General features: G+C 41.3%; 1 protein-coding gene across 1 annotated transcript in view; it reads left to right on the plus strand.

Moving 5' to 3' along the window:
• Window positions 1–12525: 12525 nt before the first annotated feature.
• CRACD (capping protein inhibiting regulator of actin dynamics) overlaps window positions 12526–15326 on the plus strand; it is a gene marked incomplete at its 3' end in the record, with an annotated part of 128712 nt that continues 125911 nt past the window's right edge. Inside the window, exon 1 of the mRNA XM_082838892.1 lies at window positions 12526–12604. Within this exon, the coding sequence (XP_082695018.1) occupies window positions 12538–12604 (67 nt within the window). The 5' untranslated portion in view covers window positions 12526–12537. The remainder of the gene's footprint in view (window positions 12605–15326) is intronic.

Genomic DNA, 15326 nt, shown 5'->3' on the forward strand with positions numbered 1-15326 from the left:
TTTAATTCCCAGTCTTTTTACTTACCAGCTGTGTAAACTTGGACAAATCATGTAAATTCTCAGAGCCCCAGTTCTTTCATCTATAAAAGAAAATTTCATATGAAAATGCTTTGCAAATGGGAGAGTGCAATATAAAAGTGTTAATTGTTATTGTTAATTATTGTTATTGGTTGCTGTTGTAAAATTCTATGGAATAGTTGGTGGCCTTGTGTTTCATGGTGCGTTTGGACCTTAGAGCTTGGTACCGTGAATTTGGGGGCTTTGTCCTGAGTGCCGGGAGTGGAAGGCATTCCCCACCTGCCCCCCTGTAAGAACAACATCACACCATTCTTTTTGCTGCAGATATCTGTCACCTACTTTTTGAAAGTTGGGCGGGGAAGGGTGGAAGTTAAGGACAAGATCAAAGGAGAGAAAATAACAGCTACCTGTGTTAGTTGTTACAAGCATTGTATTAAGTATTGTTTGGTTTAATCCACATACCAAGCCTTGGAAGATGGGTGTTGTTCCTATCATGACATTTTTCCTCAAGAGACAGGATTCCTTAGGGAATCACTTAAAAGGAGATAAAAACTATTTTGGTTTATCGTGATTGGGGAGATATTATTGGATGGAGGGAATTTGAAGTTTTTAATTTTTTATAATGTTTTTTGACGCACAGGTACAGCTTCTGTAATTATAAAGTGGCTAATTAAAAATAAATAATGGGGGCTTCTGTGGTGGCGCAGTGGTTGAGGGTCTGCCTGCCGATGCAGGGGGCGTGGGTTCGTGCCCCGGTCCGGGAGGATCCCGCGTGCCGCGGAGCGGCTGGGCCCGTGAGCCGTGGCCGCTGAGCCTGCGCGTCGGGAGCCTGTGCTCCGCAGCGGCAGAGGCCACCAACGGTGAGAGGCCCACGTACCACAAAAAAAAAAAAAAAAAAAAAAATGGATTTTTAAAAATCTTTGTTGAGCACCTCTTATGAACTAGGTATTGTTCTAGATGCTTGTTCTCATCAATGAACAAAACAGGTGACGATCCCTGCCCTCCTGGAGCTTGTTCTATCACAGAGGGAGAAAGATAATAAATAATGCATGCGATAGAGAATTAAATAAATTACTAGGCTATTAGAAGTCAGTAAGAATATGGAAAAAAGAAAAAAGTAGAGCCAAGTAAAGGGAATTGGGAATATGCTGGGTGGGTGGGAGGACAGTTTGCAGGGTTAAATGGAGTAGCAGGGTCTGCCTTATTGAAGAATGACAGGAATTTGGGGGTTAGCTCTGGTGTGTTCCCAGCAGAGATGCAGCTGATGCAAAGCCCCTAAGAAGGGAACATGGTCAGATGTCGCAGGCATAGCCAGGAGGCCTGTGGGTGGGAAGGAGAGTAGCAATGTCAGCTGCAGAGGAAATAATGTCATTTCCTTGGTTTAGATACATAAGAAAAGTTACCTTGTTTTCTTCTTGTCTATCTGGTTTATTCTAAGTGTCTTTCCTCCCGCAATTAAAATATACACGCATACAATAAGTAAATTACACTTCCACCACCCTATTACTTTCCTAGTGTTGCTGTAACAAAATACCACAAACTGGGTGGCTTAAAACAACAGAAATGTATTGTCTCACACTTCTGCAGGCTGGAAGTCCAAAAGCAAGGTAGGGCCGGTGCTCCTTCAGAGACATGTAGGGGAGCATCCTTCCCGGCCTCTTTGGAGCTTGTGGTGATGGCTGGCATTGGCTGCCACTCCTTGGCCCGCAGCTGCCTCACTCCAGTCTCTCCGTCCACAGTCATTCTCCCTATGTGTTTGTGTCTCCCTATGTGAGATTCTCCCTATGGTTTGTGTCTTCCCTTGGCTGTCCTTCCTCTTACAAGGACGCCAGACATACTGGATTAAGGGTGTAACCTACTCCAGTGTGACTTCATCTTAACTATAACATCTGCAATCACCCTATTTCCAAGTAAGGTCACATTCTGAGGTACTGGGGGGTTAGGAATTCAATGCATCTTTCGGGGGGACACATTCAACCATAGCGGCACCTTAAATAATAAATAATAGGCATTACTATTACCATCTTGAAAGTGGAGAAACAGGCTCCAAAAGGTTAAATGACTTGCCCAAGGTCAGAGTCAGTAAGCGGAAGAGCCTGGTCAGTGTGATTTTATCATGGGCTTTATCAGTGTGATTTTATCATGGTGTGGCAGTGATGTCAGGATGGAGGTGACAGGGAATTGCTCAGCTTAAGACAGGAGTTACACACATACGACATTGCAGTCCTCATCCATGCTGCTTAACCATAAGATAGCCCCAAATTGATGCTCTACCTCAGCATTGCTATCAAAGGGAGAATAGCTGCCCCTGCATAACCCACTCCCCATTTTGCATTTCATTCATAGCATGACAAACATAGGAAACAGATGCTTTTCCCCTCTTTTAGGATTTTTTCCAGAAAAATCATGCTACAACTTCTGTGGCATGTAGAACATTTTGTGACAGGACCACATGTTTTTTTCTCACACAACATGGGGAAAAAATAAGACTCTCTGAGTCAGTTGGCATATTGCAATAGAATTAGGGGATTTTGAAAGCGTTTAATATATTTTACTTTCTCATTATATTTAAACATTTCTTCTTGATATGCAGCTCGTCTAGCCATTTGTGAGCCTGAAATCAATATTAGAACCTTATTTTAGGCTTACTCTTGAGGGATACACCAAGAAAAGGAAGGATTCACCAAAACAGAACTGAACACTTTTCCGTGAGTCACAGGGAGGAGTGACATCATTAACAGAACCAAACCTGGGTCCACTCATCCTCGTGCAGTAAAGTCAACTACTGACACTTGGTTGTGGTGAAGGAAAGTACAGCATGTATTGCAGGGCACCAGGCAAGGAGAACAGGCAGCTTATGCTCCAAAGACCTGAAATCCCTGATGGCTTTTAGGGAAGGGTTTTCTGGGGGTTTTTTTGCGATACGCGGGCCTCTCACTGTTGTGGCCTCTCCCGTTGTGGAGCACAGACTCCAGACGCGCAGGCTCAGCGGCCATGGCTCATGGGCCCAGCCGCTCCGCGGCATGTGGGATCTTCCCAGACCGGGGCACGAACCCATGTTCCCTGCATCGGCAGGCGGACTCTCAACCACTGCGCCACCAGGGAAACCCAGGGAAGGGGTTTTAAAGGCAGTGTGAGGGAGGGGTCTTCAGGGTGCATATCAGCTCGTGGACAATTCTCAGATTGGTTGGCATCAAGGTGAAGTTTCAAACTTCATCAGCCTTCTGGTTTCAACCAGTCTAGGGCCTATGAGCTTGTGGTCACAGTTTTCATCTGGTAGGGGCTGCTTCCTGTAAAAACAACTTAGGAATGTGTGTCAGGCCTTTATCTATATCTTTCAAGGAACTGGGAGTTTGGTGATTCTGCGATATGTTGGATTTATAGTCTAAATTGTTACCAGTTTCCTGGCCCAACAGCTATTCTTTGTTTCTGCATCTTCACATTTCATAATCATTAACTCTTGAGCCAGCGTTTAGAGACTCAAGGGAGGCCTGGAAGACGAAAGCAAAAGCCTTTTACTTCAAAGGACAGACACACGGGGGCTTGTATATGGTTTCAGTCTCCCCTTTTCTTTGATACTCCTCAGCCTTAAGGGGAACAGGTTCAGGAAAAGAAAGGAAGTAAAGTTTTGGATAGAGAGGTTAGTCATAAACTCAGCAGAGGAACTCAGTTTTAGGGGGACTCTGTTTCAGCATCCCTGGTCCAGGCTGAATGCATGAAGCCATTGAAGGCAGGAGTCCCAGAAGAATGTCTAAACCTTGGTCAATGAAACCAAACACTCAAAGCTAAGCATTAAGTCTAGGAGATGAGACCGAGCCATGGTTGGAAAAAATGTCATTAGGGCAAAACCAGAAAGATTACAGCTACATCAAGAAGTAGAGTGGGAGACCAACTGAGTGGTTTAGAAAATTGGTTGGGTGACAGTTTGGGAGGCCTGGTAGTCTATGGCCCTGACTGCATGGCGTAGGGCACAAGGCGGAAGGTGTTGGGTAAGACTGAGCAGTCCCATACCTGCTTTTCCTAAATATGATTGTTAGCCATTTTTTTTGTTGTTGTTACATAATCTTGCAGTCTCTTTTCAAGTTCCCTTCTATTTACCTCTATTCTCAATATTTTTATTCCTCCTAAGTTCTTGGGCTTTTCTTTCCGCTTAACAGCTGACCACTTTGGATCTGTGTGTGGAAGCGTATGTTCTTCTTAGTATCAAAAAGAAGGGGAAAAAAAACTGTGTTTCTTCCAAAGATGTTTCTGTTCTTTGTTAAGATCGATTTTCTTTGATCCTAAAAGTGTGTGGAGAGAACCAGTTCTTCGTATTTTGGTACAGAATTGAAATGACCCATAGTTTTGTCTGATGTCACCACCACAGAAGGGCATTCCCCAGAGCACGGCTGGGTCACACGGGCCGGCAGGGGGCGCAGGGGCTAGTGAACACAGGTGCACCCCATCCACTTGTGATTCTCCGGCCACACCGGTCACTGCTGCTGATGGTACAGGGCCAAGCAAGTCAGGGGTAGTAGGTTAGAATTACTTCTGTGCAACAGACATTCTGGGAAAACACTAGACTTTCTGTAAGAAGAACCAAAAGGTGACAAATATTAGAACCTAGAGACCTATTTAATCCCTCTTTTCACTATGGAAGGAAATAAAATCCTCCCTGTTTCCAGGTAGATTGTTGAGCAATGAGAAATAGTTAGGCCATTAATTAGAAAACATCTCATTATAAAATATTTATTGTTTATTCAGGTGAAATGCACACAACGTAAAATTAACCCCTTTCAAGTGAACTATTCAGTGGCGCTTAGTACATTCACCATATTGTACACCAACACCTCTGTCTCGTCCCCAAATGTGTTCATGACCCCCAAATAAAACGCCACACCCATTAAGTAATTACTCCATGTTTCTCCCTCTCCTCAACCCTTGGAAACCACCACTCTGCTTTCTGTTTCTATGAGTTTACCTATTCTAGCTGTTTCATATAAATATCTTATGATACATGACTTTCTGTGTCTGGTAAAACATGTATTTTAAATTACAAGTCATTTATTTTTCCTGTCTGCTCTTAGCATTACACTGGGAGAGCTGGGGTGCTATGGGAGAATTCATCTCTCTCTACTTAGGACCTAAGAAAACCTCTTCAGGAATATCTGCTTCACTTTGGTTGCTGGTGAGCTTCTCTTCATGAGACAAGTAACAGTTCAGAATTAAGCTACTTAATTTGCAAGGGTATGAAGAATTCGACTTTACCTTATTTCACTTATATCCTCAATCCCCTCCAGCATCCTCTCCCCTCCACCGTGCCCCACCACCTCCAATTTATGTCTTGTCTAGCAGTCTGGACACCAATTTATCCCATTATCCAAATGAACCTGTAATTGATATTGTGGCATCGGGATACTAGAGATTATATGGCCGGCCTAAACAACAAAGCATAGTCTCCCCTCAGGGAGTAAAATGATACCAGCCGTTGAAGAGGAAAATTTGAGAAATACTTTACACTCTCCTCTCTTAGGGAGGTTGCTCATCCTCCCTCCTCCCTTCTCTTCCTGATGAAATAGAGGCTGTTGGGGGAGGGCTTTGGGATGCAGACAGCAGAGGCTTGAAATTAGATTCCTCTCTCCATCTGCCAGAGGTAACCCAAGATGAGTTGCACAGATGAAGCTGGCAAAGAAATGGGGAACTGGATGGCAAACAAGGTCCTAAGGGGACGAAAATCCTAGCTAAATCCTTTTGTGGGAGCAAAAGAGCCTGCTGATCTAATAATGCAGGATCCAAGAAATAATTGGTGTAGTGCTAGTGGTTTAGTGAATGCAAGTTTCTTTTCCGTAGACCCCCTGGGAGTGTTATTAACATGCTCTGTAGGATGACAGTTAAATATGGGACAAATTATGACTTGTCTCCCTCAGTTGGTGATTATCATGTACTGTTTTATGTGCTAGGTAAAATTGAATCATCAACTGTCTGCTCTGAAATATCTCTTCCAGGAGCCTGAAAATACCACTTTAGAGTAACTGATGGATTTGACAGCGTACAGCAGTGACTGGGATGTGGTGGGGCATTTCTGTTGATTCCCCTCCCTTCTCTCCCTCCCTTCCTCCCTTGTTCCCTCCTTCTTTCCTCTCTCCCCATCTCCCTCCCTTCATTAACATGTATGGAACTTGTTATGCACCAGACCTTGTGCTAAGGGCTAAGGATATGAAATTAGACCCTGCCACCCAGGAGATCCTGGTCACCCCCTCCTTCCTCTCTTCTCTCCATTGCCTTCTGTTCTTCTGCTATTACAGAGAACTCTAAGCAGTTGTATATTTGTCTGTCACCTATGGTAGGAAGTAGCTTCTAAAGGCCAGAGTTCTTCCTGCCTTTGAGCCTTTGAATCTAGCATTGCCCTAGCAGAACTTTATTGAATTGAATTCAGATATGTAAACAGATAACCGGATAAAATTCGATTAGTGATATTTGAGAGAGTTTTTGCACAGAGTGCCTGGAAGCACAAAGGGCAGAGTAAACAACTGCCAAAGGGAACCAGAGGGCCTCCCAGAGGTGTCACTGGAGCTGTCTTGAAAGATGAGAAGGTGTTTGCCAGACAAACAAGGGGGGCACACAGTCTCCAGAGGTCACACCTGTGTGAATATGTTTCTTGGGAGGGGCTCTCTGATCCTCTAAATCCTGCCCTTTCCTTCTTTAATGAAATTTCAGGAAGTAAATGATTCTGCTTGCTTTGCTTCGGATATAGCCCTGGGACAGAATAGGCATCTTTGCAGAAGGTGACAGGCTTGTTTCTTCTAGGGGCTAAAGCCCCTCCCCCACCAAAATAAAGCCCTGCTGACTTCCTCACCCCTAAAACGCCACTTGCTTTAATCTTACTTTTCCATATTGAAATAAGTTTTAAAAATTCAAAGTTTCGTTTCCTAAACGAGTTCGAGTTGGAGCCAAGATTTCACTTCCATGAGCCTCTCACCATTGTAGCAAACGTGTACGGGATGGCTGCAACTCCTCTGCAGCAGAGGCTTACAAACAAGCAACGGAGAGACAGTTTCTGCACCCAAAGAGCCTGAAATGCACGCCAAACAGGAAGCTAACATCAGCACAGAAATGCGCCTTCTCTACCGTTTACTATTAAAGCAAAGTCTTCCATGCACGCAGAATTGATATTGAGACTCTTTGAAATAAATGACTGTAATCCCGAACTGAAGTTTAGACGTTTAGAGGCCCAGGGAACACTGAGGAGAACTGTACTTACCGGAAGATTTACCAGAAAAAGGAAAAAGCACCTTTAGTCTAAACTTGACTGGTATATATTTTAAGAAGCCTCAGAAAGTCCTTCCCATGCGGAAAAATACCCCCAAAAGGAACATTTAAGACAGACTTAAATTTTATATTAAGCATTTGCTTATATATACGCAAGTCTTTTAAGAACCTCTATCACTTTTTTTTTCATTTATTTGTGATAAATTTTGGTGTTTTGTGGGACTTAAGAATTTCTTAGAACTAGAACCCCGATTTATAATTCTGATTATTGCACAGATAAGGATGTGGCTTAGCTAGGCTTGTCTTGCTTTCCCCATGTCGTTCTTGAGTTGGGTAGTGCCTGTAACAGCTAAGGTTGCTCACCCGCCCGCCCCCCCCCCCACCGTCTTCTCTCTTGCTCTTCCTGTCTTCAGCCTAGCTGTCCTTAAAGGACTTCAAATTCATATTCCAGATCTTCCATACTTCATTCTCTGACAGCTCCCCCTCTTTCCAGAAGTGGTTCTTTCTTTTGTCCTCCGAACATCCACAGCAGCTCACTGCACCGTCATCCCTTCCTCCACCCATACACACGCAAAACCTAACATTTTCTACCTGGTTTATAATTTTTTGGTAAATATCTCATACCCCCTACTAAATGATACTTCCTGTAGAGTCAGTGATATATATATATATATTTTAATATTTATTTATTTTGCCCGTGCTGGGTCTTAGTTGCGGCACAAGGGATCTTCATTGAGGCATGGGGGCTTCTTAGTTGTGGCGTGTGGACTTCTTAGTTGCGGCATGTGGACTTCTTAGTTGTGCCATGCATGCAGGATCTAGTTCCCCGACCAGGGATCGAACCCGGGCCCCCTGCATTGGGAGCATGGAATCTTACCCACTGGACCACCAGGGAAGTCCCAGTGCTATTTTCTTTATGTCTTTATATCTCATCCCTTCTTCCCTCATCCCAATACATATCTCAACGTAAAGCCATAACAGACACTTGGTAATAATTCACTGAATGGAGACAGTGGATGGAATTTCAGTCTCACTAAATGTATCCAGGAATGTCTGCATCCCTTCCAGATGCCATCATCCATAGCCTAAATCCTTAAACCATTATTTCCTAAAATAGGTTCCATGAACAGTTACTTTAAAGAATGTTTAAAAAATAATCCTTAAAATGTCTATGGTTAAATACTTTGGGAAATTCTCAACAAGGTTAAACAGGATTCCTATTGTAAGACTTCTCAAATTGTAAGCATTGAGGAGTTATAGTTTCAGAAGTCTAAAGTGAGGCAGCAGGGCTGTGTTCCTTCTGTATGCTGGAGGGGAGAATCCCTTTCCTTGCCTTTTCTAGCTTTTAGAGACCTCCTGGCTTCCTTGGCTTGTGGCCCCTTCCTCCATCTTCAAAGCTGGCCACGTAGCATAGGGATGGAAAATTTTTCTCTTCTTCCCTTCTAGGTTCTTTGGCTAGTCTAATAATTAAATTGCTATAAGACAGATGAACAGGAGAAAAACAAATTTAATTTTGTATATCTGAGAGTCCCATAAAAATATGAGACTCAAAGAAGTCACCAAAGTAGGAAGCTTTTATACCTCTTAGACAAAGAAACAGTAAATTTGTCAAGAATTGACAAAACAAAGTGGTTTGGGCTTGGAATAGTAAGTTAGTGAAGAAGTAACAAGGCTTGTTTGTTGGCCCTGAATTCCCTACATCTGGTGATAAGGATGCCTTCCATCCTCTGGTGCAGGGAGGGTACCTTTCACATGGGAGATTTATTTCCCACTTTTAGGGGGGACACGGGAGGGTCAAAGTGTCCTTCTTGTACTGGCTGTTTCCCAAGTAACTTTAATTCTAAATAATCAGTGTGTCAAAATGGCATGTTTTAGGGTGACATATTCTGCTTGCCTTCAGTAGTACGTTCCAATCTCTCTCCCTCTCTGACCTCTGCTTCTGTTATCACATCTCTTCCTGTGACTCCTGACACTCTTGCCTCCTTCTTACAAGGGTGCTTGTGATTGCATTGGGCCCACCTGGAAAATCCAGGATAATCTTCCCATTGCAACACCCTTAACTTAATCACCTCTGCAAAATTCCGTTGCATGGAAGGTAACATATTCACAGGTTCCAGGGATTAGAAAGTGACCATCTCTGGGGGCCGTTATTCTACCTACCCCGGGACATGTGTCTGCAGCACTGCAGCACTTGGGGGAATAAGCCTTTCATTCCCCAACAGAGAACTGGGTGGAATACCCACCACCACGTATAACATTATTTCTAAGGGAAAGTGGATTCTGAGTTGTGGTACAAAACAAACTCACATCTGCGATACACAACCAGGGATTAAACTGTGAACTCTTTGTATAGTAACCAAAGCAGTTATAACAATAAAGATCACTGATGGCCTTCCTGCACCCAAATCTGGTTACACTCTTCTCTCGCAGTCCCAGGTATATAGCCCTCGTTTTCAGAGTACATCAGACAAATTTTATGATAGAACTGCCCACTAGCATCATTTTTCACTTCAGAGTTTTTCAAGACCTTTTAAACTGTAGATAAATACAAACCTATTGTACATCATTTGTAATGAGTTTACTCTTTGTTCAGGAGGCTATACTCTGCTGGTAGTCTTAACTTTTAAACATGTCCTGCCCACTGCCCTGTAGACTTCAGTAACATCTATCCAATACTGTAGTCACTAAGTAGGGCATGATGCAAGTGTTAAAATAGAAACATGGTGTGTGAGAAGGTTAAGAATGTTTGAAGACTTGTGGGAAGAGGCTGACCGTGAGGACAAGTGGAAAAATGAAACTAGAGATGAAAAGAAAGCTGGCCAAGGGATAGAGTTATGAACTGAAGTCTAACATGTGTCATGTTTTAAAAGACTTTGGGGAAAAAAATCCATAAACATTGTCCTCTGCAGAGGAAACCAAGTTATCAAAGGAAGATGTTTGATTGCAAATAAGTAGAAGGAGAATACTTTTCCCTCGTCTCAAAAATATGAACTTTTTCTTGCAAACTACAGCATGAAAGGTCTTTGAAATCCCACACAGAATTATAATCTCAGTCATTAAAAGGGAGCAGTGTAAGACTGATTAATGTCAGCCTCCCCTCACCCCACACAGACAGCACTGTCTCATAAGACAGTGAGTTCCTCCAGGGCAGGGACAATGTCTGATTAATCTTCGAGTCCCCAGCCCTCACACGTAATGTGGCATATTGTCGTAATGTTTGCTGCTCACCAAGTAAAACGGTTGCAGAGTTAGTCCCTTCCTGCATATTGACTCATTTTGAGGAAATTATGTTTAAAAAAACTGACACAGAAGGGGTGTATGAGAAAAGAAAAAGAGTATGGTATGTTGAGATTTTCAAAGGACATGTCTAGAGATTTTCTTCACTCCCAAAATGTTAATTTCACTACAGTTATACTAAAATTTTCCATCGAAAAACATATGCACTATCAATAGAGAACAACAAAAGTATATTGAGATTCCAATGTTGATTCTAAGTTATAGAATCATTCTTCAACTAAATTGCATATTGTTACTTGTTGTATGCCACTGTTGTATACACAATCTCAAAAATCACTTGCAGATAATCAAATTGGCAAGTACTTAATCACAGAATGCTCATAGGCTACTTTTAGAAGATTAGGTAGAAGAGTTTTCTTTTGTTTGTATTCCAATACTGGAGCATTCTCTATCCTGCCTCTGTTGAGATTATAAATTTGCCGAGGACAGAATACGATTTATGCCTCTTTTTTCTATCCCCAATTTGTGTAGTTCAATTGTGTGGGCTTCATGGGCCCTCAGTAAGTAGCAGAGGACTTGGATTAAATGGGAAAATATACCAATAGGAGCACTGTAAAAGTCAGTGTGGGTAGGCAGAAAATGATTAAAACACATTTTCATATACAGTGAACTATATTGATATATTTTCCCAACTCTTCACTAGTTTCACATTCGGTTGGGTAGATTGTAAAACACAGATCCACGGGCAGTAATTTGCAGTATACAGTGGCAATAGATGCTATAAAAGAAAACATGTATCTGATTCCAGGCCAATGGAACAGAGGACATTTGTAAGTCAGCCCCAGGAAACTGAATTCAAAAGCAATATTGTGGGGACTTCACTGGTGGCACAGTGGTTAAGAATCAGCCTGCCAGTGCAGGGGACACGGGTTCGAGCCCTGGTCTGGGAAGATCCCACATGCCGCGGAGCGGCTGGGCCTGTGAGCTACGGCCGCTGAGCCTGTGCTCCGCAACAGGAGAGGCCACAACAGTGAGAGGCCCGCGTACCGCAAAAAAAAAAAAAAAAAAAAAAAAAAAAGTGATTGGTATTTGAAAAAGTTTAGTAAAGGTAAAAAGATATATATGACATTATGATATTAAGACAATTTTGGAGATTACTTATACCAAGTAGAAAGATGGCCAGAGGAACCTGTGGGCATAAGCTAGAAAAGCTCATGGAATTTAATTTTTCTAAAGAAAGAGGACTTAAAATGGAAATGTGTTATATCTGGCAAAGCAGGAGTATAATCATTGACCTTGTATAAGTGTGTAAATGTTTCAAAAATGATTTTTGCCTTAGGATAATTTTTTCTCCAATACCTCTGTGAGGATGAATATTTGCAAACAATTTTGAGTTACTTGGAAAATAATGCAGGAACAAAAGAAAACATGATGATGATGATGATGTTTTTTAAACCTTTTCTCTTATCCTAAAAATATTAAGAGAAATTAGACTGTAATAACTGAATTCAAACCTTGGGTATTAAAGAGCACTTTGAAACAGAAGAGGTGAGATATGAGAAGGCTGTAAATTTGGCAAGCTATATTTTTTTATGCATAGTTTGGAAATTATGTCGTTTTACCCGGCATAAACATTGGCTCTATTACTACTAAAAAGGAAAGCATCCCTGAACTAATCCTACCTTTCCTTTTCAGGTATGAGGAATACAGTACATTTCTCCCTGGGGGCAGGGGTCAGCAATTTGATGGAGACTGTAATTCAGTGAATTTGCAGTTTTGTGGATTGTGAAATACAATAATAATTTCAGTGTTTTATTACAGGTATCACTTTGTCTCCTCCACCTCTTCCATTTTATTACATATTATATGCATCAACATGATGAAAGGTAATGTGTTTTCTTTCGCTGAAGCGGAAGATGTAGAACAGAATTGGTAATCTAAGTGTGGGCCACTTTTTTTTTTTTCCCCTTTCAGAAGCTCTGTGCTCATAGATTGTATGCTGTACTTTTTATTTCAGTAACATTTAACAAAATCATGGCCATGGAGGAAATTAAACTTATACAAAATGTCCATGCTGAGTCTCTGAGTGCTGATGTTTCAGGTATGGTACAACGTGGCTACTCTTGAGTTGCAAATTAAAGAGACAGAAGCCATCTTTTCCCTGTTGGTTTTAGCGGATTAACCACAAATAACCCGTGCAATAATCTCAACTGTCTGGGACAGAGGGAGGCACCTAGATGTAAGGGAAGCAAAGCGAAGGCAGCTAAAAGAGTTGCCAATTCATCCTCTAAACTCTTGGGGGAGCTTCCTAGGCTTTCGCTCAGCACCTAGTGATTTTCTCTTTACGTATAATTCTATCATGGTGGATGATCTAACTTCCTAACTCATAGGCACAAGAAGCAATAAATTAGAGAGGAGAAGGAAGTATAATCAGACTCACCAACCAAATAAGAAGTGACATTTAAACATGTGAAAGAAGGAGGCAGAATACTTATTTTAGAGCAGGCACAAACATTTTTCAAGGCAGATGGGCCATTGATAGGGAGAGACCATCCTGTCTAGTTTCTCTTCCAGATATCATTTTATTGCATCTAAGCTTAGTAGTAACAGCCCTGAGACATCAAGAACAGTTTATATTCTATTCAATGTATAATCTTTCACAGAGAAATTTTTGTTCAAAATGTTTTAGTTTTTAAAAATGTTGATACTGATAGGGATAACATATAGTTAACCTCTTCCTTCAATAATACCATATAAATAAGCATTATAATAGAGTGCATTGAATGAACCCTTAAAATACATCTATTTTTATTGCTAGTAATCAGAACATTTTGATTTTCAACTCCCCCTTCAATTTCTTTTTTTTTTTTTTCCTCAAAATTCCTTCAAATGAATTACATGGAAACTGCCAACAATTGGATTTACCCTACTTTCCTTGGCAGAGATAAAAGGAACTAGTGTATACTAGCTCATTCTTGCTGGTTAATTTCCTGGGTGTTCTGTGTTTTTATTTTGTTTTATTTTATCCAGAGCAGTTTCTCTCCCTTTAAAAAAAATAGTAGGTTAAAAATAGATTACTTGGCTGTTACACACTTTTCTCTTTGAGACAGTAGAAATCTCAGTTAGGGTAAGTGAGAGCTTCGGAAGACATTCTGCATGATGCCTGCACTAAACTTCCCATTCTCCCTCTTTACCCCCAACATAAACCCATCTGGCCAATATGACTTTACAGTGTGTTTGTGAAAGGCTGTCCCGAGAGTAACTTTCTGTGACTCGTGCTGTGAAGCTTTTACTACATTTCTAGGGAGGTTGCAAGGTCTATTAGACTTCCCTATTTCCTTATTGTGTAGGGTAGATTTTTTTTAGGAAAGGTATTTTATTTTTCTTGATCAGATGGCTGCCTTGACAACATTATCTTACCTCATTAGAAATCACAACTTTGCTGTATGATTCATCTACATAGTTCTACAATTATGTGTTGTTATCTGGGGTATAAAAGTGTCGGTTTCTTAAGTTTCTCTTACCTTACCGACAAATAAACCAGATTCCATTTTTGGATTAAAAAAAAATGTATGTATACTGCCATACATAGAATGGCAGTACACCTGCCATCTATTTTAAGCTATCGTTATTGAGATATAAGAAATTGTTCAGCCCATTGACCATGAACCTCGATAAGAAGATGGGAGAAGGCAATTTTTCCTGAGGGAATTTGTGATATCATAGGTCTGACTCTAGCCTTTAATTGGTAAAGAAACAAACCTATAATGATCTCATTCCTACACTCCTGTAATACAGTAAGGTATTTCTATCTATTCCTTGCACAGGGTAGGGGTAGTATTTAATACAGGAAAAGGAAAGGAAAAAAAAGTATTTGCTGAGCTGCTTAGTACCTGTGGCAAAGAAGACACATGAAACCTACATAAACATGCTCTCATTCTGTACCTACAGGAGTTTTTTGGGTTTTTTTATTACCTCCTGTGTGCCGGGCACTGTACTCTACATTACTTCACAGGGATGATTTTTTCTTAGAGCCATGGCTATATTGTACACAGGATAGAAAAAGAAAATTAGTCCCTTTCCCATGCTGACTTAAAAAAAAGAAAAGGCAGAATAGAAGATTGGTGTCCTTAAAGTTGAAGGGGAAAATAAAATGGCATAGAGAAGATAAAGTACTTTAAAATGAGACCAAAGTGTTATCTTAGGGCACGAATTTTTGTGTTGCTGATTGGTGATTCAAATTTCTTAAAACCTGAGCAGCCATAGATCACTTAGCTTCAGTCAAAATCTTCCCCCCGTTTTCCTTCGTCGAGTGGATTTCCTTGTATTTTATCAGCTCCCAGGTTTTCCTTTGTGTTTTGGTGGGTTCCTTCTCGGCTCTTCCAAGAACTGAGTGACCTTTTAGGGAGGTCAGCCCCCCCAGCATGAGGCATAGCAGGAAAGACAAATCCTAAAGGAAGTTATCTCCAGTCCTAGATGCTCCTCCTAAGTTACGCTGTCTTGGGAAGATGATCTGGAAAATACAGCCACTAGAATGAGGTGTGGCCCACAAAAATACTGTCAGGGTGCCAAACTGAAAGTAGAAGTGCTGGAATTCTGTGGCAAATATTGTTTAAATCTTTTTCATGCTTTTTGGTGGTATGTTAATTTGGAAATGAGGGAGAGGCTTGATTAGAGAGAACCTAACGTTTCTTTATGCCCTTAGTTCGAAGTCTGACTGATACTGGTGTGATTTATGCCTCACTCCCTAAGAAAGCCTCAAGTTTCCTTCCAGAAAGAAATATTCTCCTCCCTGAACTTCCAAGAACGGATTTCATATCACT

Source organism: Leucopleurus acutus, assembly GCF_964270905.1.
Source record: "Leucopleurus acutus genome assembly, chromosome: 4".
NCBI lineage: Eukaryota > Metazoa > Chordata > Mammalia > Artiodactyla > Delphinidae > Leucopleurus > Leucopleurus acutus.